Below are 10,126 nucleotides of genomic sequence, written 5' to 3'. Positions count from 1 at the left end.
CTATGAAGCTCTCCTCTGCCACTGTAGCAAGAGTTTGATCCCCAGCCAGGGAGATGGCCCACATGGCATGGCAGACCTCTCCTGACATGTCTGCTGCTCCCCCCAGCACTGTATTTTCATCCATCTGCCTGTTTTGTTCCCTACTCTGTCACTGGGGAATCCTCATCCCCTGTACCTCTAGCTTTTACCCTGATTCTGTATGCATAAATAAATAAATCATTAAATAAATAAAAGTATTTCATGGGTAATTCTCAACATATAAGTAAAAGGCTTCTGGCTCAAATATCTGGAATCTGGTATATAGATGACACTCAAATTTATCATTTTGTTAATATTCTTAACATCATTTAGCCATCATAACTTATTTTCATTTTAAAGATGGAGAAACTGAAACTCGAAGAAAAGAACAGATTTATCCAAAGTCCTATTACAGAAGTGCTGGATTTAAACCATCAAGGGTGAGATTCCCAACTCTATGTTAATTCCATGAAGGAAAATAAAGCTTAGGAGAAAGAATGAGACAAACTGGACTCCACAGGAGAGCAAGATGGGCTTTACAAAGATAAATCGTTGTTTCCATAGTATAGTGGTTATTGTATTTGCCTTACACAAAAGATGCCAACAGAATTCTACTAAACTCTCCACAGCACAGACTTGAGAACACCTGGACACATAAGACTCATAACCTTTCGTTGCAGCCACACCTCGGGCAGGAGGTATGCTGCCTTGGGCATGTGTCTGGAAACCTGCACCCCGCCCAGCAACAGCCCTCTGCGTCCTTAGCGACCCAGCCAGGAGGGAGCTGCCTCTGCCCGAGAGGCAGGTCTGTGATTGGCCGACTCTGGGGCTGCAACACCCCCGCCCCGCCTGGTCCCGCAGGTCTGGGTAGGTCAGCTCCTCGGGAGAGGCACAGCACCTCTGAACTGCTTGTCTGCCGAATAGCCACCTCCTCCTCGGTAAGGGTGCCCCTTCTGTTCTCTCTTGGGAAAGGGCTCAGGACTGACACCCAGAGCTGGGCAGAGACAGCCCCACTATCTGTCACAAAGCCTGGTCTTTAAAATGTCCACACCATTTCCGGTCTGACTAAATGGAGCCACTCTGCAGAACTTTTCCTGGTGTTGTCACACAGGAGCGTTACTGTGCTGTGTGACCTTGTCAAATAACAGCCCTTCTCTGGGCATGGATTTCCCAAACTGTAAAACAAACTATTAGATTAGAATGATTTCCTTCCGACTCTGAGAGGCTCTGAAAGGGACTGGCCAGATTTGCAGAACTTCTAAGTTTCTGTTGGAATCAGTGATTATCTAATGTAGCATCACATTTCTGGTTCACTGGATTGATGCAGAAACAGATCAGCTATTGCAATAGAAGCCATAGAAGCCATTCCTTCAGATAGATACATTATCTCCCTGGATTTACCTAAGTCCCAAAAAGTAGAAGTGTAATCACTGTAGAAACTGAGCTTCAGAACTGAATTTGTATTTCTCCTGTGTCCCAATAAACCCTGGTTTTCTCTCTGATCTCTTTTAGCACAGGAAGGTGAGTCACTGCCTCAGTAAATCAGTTTTGCAGAGCTCTTAGGTGGGGTTCCAAACTCTGCTAACTCCTTGACTCTGGGATACTAAATTACATAGCTGCATTGTGGTAGAAAGATAATAGCCATTAAGAGTATTTTACCCATGCCTTTATTAGGAATGCTGCGAGAATATAAATGAAGCTTTTTTGGTCTGCTGTTGTTGTTGTTGTCAAAAACATTGCAGTTGCCTAGTGCAAAACCAAGAAAGTGATTTACTTTTCCCTCCACCTCTAAGGATTAAGGGGATTTTTGAGAGGAATCATGTCTTCAGTTCAGAAGGCTCCTCAAGGATCAGATGCAATGCCTGAAATAGTGGTGAAAATCATTGGAAGTAAACATTTTCGATACCTTGTGGAGAAGCCAAAGATGTAAGTTTGTTGTTTGAAAAATATCTGCTTTGCTTGGATAATAATGAAGGTTGGGTTGTTTTTTAATCTAAAAATTTACATTTTGAAAATGCCATCCATCGAAAATTAAGTCATTAATATGTAAAAGTAAAGGTAAAATAGTGTTGATAACTTCCAATGTTTTTCTGTTATTTTTCAACTTCATAATTCCTTATACTCCTTAATTACTTGGGTTGATTTTCCAAGTAATGGGAAATATAAGCACTGAGATGTTTATAAATTTTAATGGAGTATTGTTGTTTCTCCTCATCAAGTTTGTAATCTACCACATAAAGTAATCTTTGCAAAGGAGGGGGAAGGAATGTTATTAGTTAATTTGTTATGAATTAAAAAAGGGGGATTAATAATGAATCACAAATTGTAAGATCTTCATTTACTCTTGCTCAGAGTCTATACTTCTCTAAGCAGGGGCTTCTCAAAGCATAACCAAGATGTCCATCTTCCTTCCAAGTTCACTGCATTTAAGGAAGGACACTATACCTTACTCTTTTTTTTTTTAAATCAATGGTTCTATTTCTTTTTAAAAAACATTTATTTATTTATTTATGCTTAAAGAACTGGGCTATCGACCAGAGGTGTTGGGTGAGAAAATTCACCAGAGACAGAGTAGGGAGCAGAATAAGCAGATCTACTGAAATACACTGCTGAGGGGAATAGCAAGCAGGTCAGGAGAGGTCTGCCGTGCCATATGGACAAGATATCTTTAAAACTCATTAGATGTTTGGTGCAAAAGACATGACTAAGTTTTCTTTCAGAGAGTTGGTTCACAAGAAGAAAAGAAGGCACTAAGCCTACTTTATGTTAGAAAGCACTCCATGAATAGAAGCCTAAGATTATTTCCTTAGCTCTTTCCTCTATATCAGAAATGCACAGATCAAACAAATAGACAAACAAAAATGATCTTAACCTCACTGAATATTAAGATGGAGGAAGCAATGAATACTACGCAGGGCTATTATAGATTCACCTGAAGAGTCTTAGACAAAAAGACTTGGGGTCTAACCCAAAACTTAATTGAATCAGAATAGAAATTCTGATACTGAAAGTGAGCTGGCTGTCAGGACCACCATTATGGAATACAGTTTTAGGAGAACAGAGTTTCTGTTACCCACAATCATTATCATCAGTCCAAAGGGATTTCATAGTGGAGAGGTTGAGAAAATTTTTATGTGACCTGTCTTAGCCAACATTTTTTTTTCACTCACAACTAAAGGAAGAAAGCCCCATCACTTTAGTAAACATTGTAGGTAGCAGAATGTTGGAAAGCCTTGGCAAGGAAATTAACTAAAACCATTAAGATCAAATCAACAGAGAGATATGCAAACTCTGTCTTTGGATAAGCATGCGTGTAAGTGATTATGTAGAATAAATGTTTGAGTTTACTTGTATGAAACAATAGAAAATATATACACATTTTCTGTACTTCCAGTTCTTGGCAGAGTTCCTGAAACCCTTGTAATTTTCTCAATGATTGGAGCACCAAAGCACCTGCAACAAATTCTTTTTCTAATATTTCATCTTTGACCCTAGTTCCTGACACAGAACTTCTAAATCATTTGGAATTCCCTGGTGATGGGGTGTCTTTTGTCCTAATGTGATGGACTCTTAGATAGCTTCAGTATGAAGACTGTTCCCCAGAAAAACCAAGCCATGACTAAAAGCTTGGAATTTCCAGCCCCACCTCCTCCCATCCATCAGAAAGGAAAGAAGAGCTGAATAATGAGTTAATGATATCATGTTCCCAAAAGTATGGGGCTGAGAGAGCCCCTGGTTACTGAACCGCATAAGTGTCCTACAGGGTGATAATTTTGGAGAAAGCATGGAAGTTCCTCACCCCTTCCCACATTCCTGCCAAAGTTCATCTCTCCCATTCACTACTTCCTGAGTCATATCATTTCACTTTAAACCATCATTCTAGTAAGTAAGCTGTTTTAATAAGTTCTGTAAGTCATGCCAGCAAATTAATCAAATTCATGAAGATAGTCACAGGAACACAGATTTACAACTAAATTTGGGTAGGTTGGAAGTAGTGGTAACAACTGAGACTTGTGACTGATATTTGAAAGGGGTGAGGTAGTCTTGTAAAAATGGGCCCTGAAACTGTGAGGTCAGTACTAATTCTGAACTGAATTGAACTATAGGCCACCCACCTGGTATTGGAGAATTGCATCTTATGGGAGAAAGAACTCTATACAACTGGTGACTGAAAGTCTTTAGTATCAACCAATAGAGGATAGAAAGGTGAATTAAACAGGAGCGTATAATTTATATCCCATACACTTGGCTTGGGCTCAGCATGAATCAGGGGTATCCAGAGAGATGAGGGAAGCCCACTGACCTCATAACTAGGACATGCCACCTGGGCAGTGCTGGGCGTCATTCTGGAGGGACCTGGCACATAAAAGGTGTAGATACTAAAGGTACAGCATTATGGAAGACCCAGGTTGTGAAACATCCTGGGAGGACATTTGTAGGATCTGGTGATTGAGTTGTTAAACAGAAGAGACACTTGGTCTATTCCAAGTAACTCCTGTGACCAGAGATGCTTCCAGTGAATAAAGTTGGCCTCTGTAGTTCCTTTTAGTGCCAACAATCAATGACCCAAAACATTTCATTCTATAATTACATCACTGTTGCTACAGCATTGTTAAGTACAGGGAAAGCTGATTGCAAGATTTTATGGGAAAAGGTTATCAAATTATTTGAAATATTGTAATATAAATAACTAATATCTATAGTTAAGAAATAAAAGTATGTAATATTTTCCCATGTAACTCTCTTAGGGCCCACACTCTCACTCTTTAATCTCTCAGAGTCCTTCAACATAATACATTCTCTTTGACTTGTCTTTAACTTTTTAAGGTGTTGTTGGCCATTTAACAAACTAACATGTAAATGAGCACCTACTGAGTGCCAAGTCTTGGGAGATAGGTAATGTAGCTAAAGTTCTGGAAGATTGAAAACACACAATGGATAAACAATGATGGTACAAGTGAGGACAGCACAGTGAGGAAACATAGAAGAGAGTCATGAAATCCTATCAGTCTACAAGGGATGTTCTCAGAAAGTCTCTCTGAGCAAGTGAGATCTGAGCTGAGACTGTGCAGAGGCAGCAATTCTAATTGCCCCGTGAGGGGTTATCCATGGTTGGCTATCAGTAAGTCAACTAGAGCTTGCCCAGACTATCAAAATGATGTGGCCTGCCACATTCCAGCTTCCCATAAGCTAGTAGTTTCTATTCCCTTCTCCTACGCCAGGGAAAAAGAGACCACAATTTCCAGCAGGTCCCAAAGTTCTCCAGATACTGTACATTGACTGTCCCAGCAATTGCTTCAAACAAGTAGACTCTCAGTTGCCTCCTAGCGCCCAGGTAGATGTTTTTGTTCAGGCTGCCTCTGCTTGCTTTATGAAGAGTGGATCAGACTCCTAACCTTGCAGCACAATCCCCAGATCAGATCCCATATAAGTTGCTGCTTCCTCACCCACGAGGTCAACCTGTACCAAGTGACACCACAAATACCCCCCACTATTATTTTGCCTCTGCAGATCTGCTCAGAACTTTAACCAATTTACTATACTACCTGAAATAATGGGTAAATTTTGCAGTTTTGGAAAAGGTCTTCCTTTTTTACTCTCTGTGCTGCTGTTTCTTAAACCATGGAATGCATGCAAAATATTTTGTGTTAGGAATGTGTTAAGAACACAAATGTTCTTGTTCTATTTTTATAAATTCCAATTTAAGAAGTTCTGAGTGAATATAAAGTATTTTTATGATGGAGTGACTTACCTGATTGTGACCCACCTCAGGTACTCAGGTTCAAAGGGTAAAGGTAATTGTCATTTTCTCCAAGAACAAGTCTTTTACTCTACCTGGAATATTTTCACAACTCTGATTTTCTCTCTCTTTTGCTCTATGTCAATTCCTATATGGCTTCAGTTCCATTAAGCAGATTCAGCTTGAAACTCCCCTATGATCCTATATATCTTTTACATATTCTATTTTTTTATTATCACAATATAAGTTTCAGTGTAAATGTTACTTTCCCTACTGACCTATGAAATCTTTGAAGGAAGACAATACTGTCTGAAGACAATGAATAGATTGCATTCCCACTACAATCTCAACTGAGAAATTAGCAATCCATAGCTAAATAAGTCAAATAAATCTACCATGGTAGAAACATATCTAATGCTGTGAATTGCCTATCAGTAAATAAATAAATAAAATTGCAGAAGAATAGGGTTATCATTTCTCAGAGGTTAAAAGTAAATCATGCAAAAGGACAATTGCTGGTTAAATTTATTGCTAATTTTGAAACCCAAATGTCCCTTTGCTTTTCTTCTGTGAGATTGCACAATGTAGATGCCATAAATTATAAATTTGGGTTATCTTCATTGATGTAAGAATGTGGCTCAGTGTTCTATAGAACATATTGGGATAGGTTGAGAATAACTTTGAGAAAGTAATGAGTTCCTTGTATGTGGGAAGGTTAGATACTAAAATTGAAATACAGGGTATAGGTATTCATTGGAAGACTTCAGGCCTCGGTGGTGAAATGAGCTTTATTGGTTTTACTAACATTTTAATGTATTCTAAATAGCTGCGTATTTTGAGTGTAAAATTGAGGTATTAGAGAGAGCATCACAGGTAGACTTTGGAGCCATAAACACCTGAATGTGAGAGCTACTTCTCTACCTAGCTGGGTGACCTAAAATGATGTGCCTAACCACCCTGATCACTCATTTTCTCATCTGTATAGTGATGATAAAAATTCCTACTTCGCAGAATTATTAGGATAACATGAAAGAATTCATATGAATTGGTCAGGGGTGTCTAACAAGCAAGCATTTAGAATATACTATACTATATTACAGAGATGAAGAAAAGATTCAGCTTAGGCTTCAGTTAAAGTACTTTGAAATGCTTTCTGAAGATTCACTTTATGTGGTCATAACACATAGTATCTGTGGCATTAAAAAAAGTAGAAAACCCTCACACCTCATCGCAATAACATTTGCTACATTAGCATAGGCCTCCCATTGCAGCTTCCCCATGGAGTTTGGTGAGATTTTCAGCTACCCTCCCCTCCCTGGTCTCATTTTATTTTTTATTTTGTTGTTGTCTTTCTCTCTCTCTCTCTCTCTCTCTCTCTCTCCTTAAGCAAAGGCTGGTTGTGTTGATTATCTGTTATTACTTCCAAATAAGAACATGCTTTCATTTACTGAAATTAGATCCCCATTCACTGTGCTGGCACACTCTGGGCTGTCTTCTCCAGAGAGTTGGGCCTGTTAGATGGCACACAGTTGGAAACTGGGGGCATTGAGTCATTGCCAAGGCTGGCAGACCTTTAAGATGGCATCTGTTGACCTTTTTGCAGAGCCTCCTGGGTCCTCCATTTGAGATTTGATGTTCTCAGCAGGGGTGTAATCCAAATCAACTGTGAGATCTGGAGAGTTGGAGTTACATAGGAGGTGGGCCAGTGGGGGCCTCTACATTGCTTTGGGCAGAGAAGGCAACTGGATACTCTGACAGTGTTTCTTTCTAACCCTGAGACTCTGGGCTCAAGCGCTGAACTGCAGGAAAAGCCCAGTGTGAGAGAGGCAACAGTTGGGCAAATTGAGCAGTTTCCTCCTCATTTATTTATCACCCAGCAATTCAGTAGTCCTCCCTAATCGCTATAGTTCCTGGATGACACTAAACTCTTCACAGCATCCCTGAGAGCAGCAGCTGAGGTCAGAAATACAGAAGCTAACTGTGCAGAAGCTCACTGTGTCTTGCTTCCAAGAGGGTCTTGCTGGAATTCTTTTCCCTTCTTTTGAAATGGCAAATTTCTATTTTCAGTTCTGCAGGTAGGCAGCACACAAGCAAGAAGGAAGAGCTGTGAGTTTGTGAGCAGCTTACGGGCCAATGTGTGTTGACGAATTGTTTGTGCTAACAACAGACACACGCTGTTTCTCAGCTGGGGAGTCATTTTCATGATCATTTAAAGTGCTATGTATCCTTCTTTAAAAACAGCTTCTACTTGGAACAGATTTAACAGGTTATTTTTGGTTTTACATCTACTGAGACTGTTTTAACAGACAGGCAGATACATTTCACATTGCTCAGGCAATTCTCTCCTAAAACTGTCCACCAAAGGATTTTGAAGGTGATAAAAGCAAAAATGATCCATACCCCTTGCTTCATCCAGAAAAATTGACACTCTGCTCCCTGGCCATGGTTGCCTTGAAATACTGCACTTTCTGTTTCTAGTGCCTTCTCATGCCCATGTTCCTAACATAATCCCACATCTCACAGATCCTCTCCTGACTCTGCTGGAGTAGAAATTTAGGTGAAGTCAACTCTACTTTAGTTAAATCCTAGCCCCACTCCTGAAAAGTCTTGTTGAACTATACAGATCACTTAAGTTCTCTTAATTTCTTCATTCAAAAATGAGCATAACATGAGCATTTACTATAGGGCTAATCAGAAGATTAAATAAGTTAATGTGTATGAATGGTTATTGTGCGGCTCTTATGTAGTTAAATGCTCCATAATACTCTTATTTTTGCAGCTATTACTTACCACAGTCTCTCTCTTTCTCGTGAACTTCAGATAACATCAAGTCTTTGCAACATTCGCTTGATATTTATATGATTTATAGGCTAATTAGGTGAGTTTCATATTATTTATGTGTGTTTTATACCAGTTTCTCCTAACACTTCAAATACATGTATACGTGTACTAAGTGAGGTAAGTATTCTTCAGTGAATAACACCCATATAGAAAACAGAAGAGTCCCCAAACCTCAGAAAACTCTGACATCCTCTTCTGTGGGCTACACCTTTTTGAAAAGATAACCATTATCCTGATTTCTAGAAGCAAGTTTATAACAGTTACTAATTTTATTATTTGTGCTATGTTGGCAAAACCAAATGAAATTAAATTTCTTGAGGCCAAGGACACCACATTACCTGTCTGTTCTTGGTGCAAGAATAATTTATTAAATAAATACTTTTACTCTAAGATTTCTATTGCCCTGTTGCAATTGAACTGAACCTATATGGCAAGACCCCCGCCTGGATGATCCCCCACTATTGACCTTTGCTTTTCCATGAACATGACTTGACAATCCTAATGGATTGAAGCCACAAAATCTATGATCTCCAACCTTCTTTGGTCATTTAAGGTGTTGGACCAACCTTTCTTCTCCAAGAAGCTTTCATCTACGCTTCATAGAAGTTATCTCCTCCCATTCCCCTTAATTCAGAATTCCTACCCCAGCACATTCCTCCTGGTTTCCAAACCACACCTCTGTCTTATATGCTGAAAAGAAAGTTCAAGTTGTCAGCAGTTTGATCACTCTTCTGTCATCAGATGTACAAATTTACTTGCATCCTCATACTACTAACTACTAATCTACCCTTCAGGGTTGCATGTTTGTTTATTCAGTTTTAATGATATACCACTAGTTTGCCTATCCATGTAATTTGGGGAGTAGCTCCTGATACCTGCCTGTGTGCATCTGCGTCACTCATAAGCCCCCTATGCTGTTTCCCACAATGACACCTCATTTCACTTGTCTTGATTCCTCTTATTTCATCAATAATAACCTCCTCTATCCTCTGGCTCACTGGCACTTCACCATTGCACTTTTTATTATTTTTAAAATTTATTTATGCTTAGAAGAACTGGGGTACAGTCCAGAGGTTTGGGGGTGAGAGGATTTACCAGAGACAGAGTGGGGAGCAGAACAGGCAGATCTATTGAAATACACTACTGAGGGGAGCAGTGGGTAAGACAGGAGAGGTCTGCTGCTCCATGTGTGGGTTAACTCCCTGGCCGAATCTAACTCAGACCACAGTGGTGACAGTGAGAGACTTAACTGTTAGACCATCTGGGAGGCCCCACCATTGCTTTTAAATGTGTCACAGTCTTTACTGTCTTTCAACATGATCATAACTATGCTCCATAGGGAACCCACAGTGCCCTTCTATCATCACTTCATCTCTCTCCTTTCTTGTACCAAACCTTTGACAGAGGCCTTTGTTCTTCTTGTCTTCACATGCTTATCCCATCTCCTTCCTCACCTCACTTCAGTTTAGCATTCACTTCCGCTTCCTCACTGAAGCTCCTTTTACCAAACTTCCTAACAACATCCTT

At 39.8% G+C, this 10,126-nt stretch overlaps 1 protein-coding gene across 1 annotated transcript in view; it reads left to right on the top strand.

Moving 5' to 3' along the window:
* The first annotated feature begins 708 nt into the window (after window positions 1-708).
* The window catches only part of LOC101626783 (chromosome unknown open reading frame, human C1orf87), a 51,220-nt gene continuing 41,802 nt past the window's right edge, over window positions 709-10,126 (top strand). Inside the window, exons 1-2 of the mRNA XM_004679056.2 lie at window positions 709-956; window positions 1,812-1,944. Coding sequence (XP_004679113.1) covers window positions 1,838-1,944 — 107 coding nt within the window. The 5' untranslated portion in view covers window positions 709-956; window positions 1,812-1,837. The remainder of the gene's footprint in view (window positions 957-1,811; window positions 1,945-10,126) is intronic.

The sequence above is a fragment of the Condylura cristata genome, unplaced genomic scaffold (assembly GCF_000260355.1).
Source record: "Condylura cristata isolate star-nosed mole 26May11 unplaced genomic scaffold, ConCri1.0 scaffold00008, whole genome shotgun sequence".
NCBI lineage: Eukaryota > Metazoa > Chordata > Mammalia > Eulipotyphla > Talpidae > Condylura > Condylura cristata.
The sequence above is the reverse complement of the archived record's forward strand: the minus strand, read 5'-3'. Positions and strand labels throughout refer to the sequence as shown.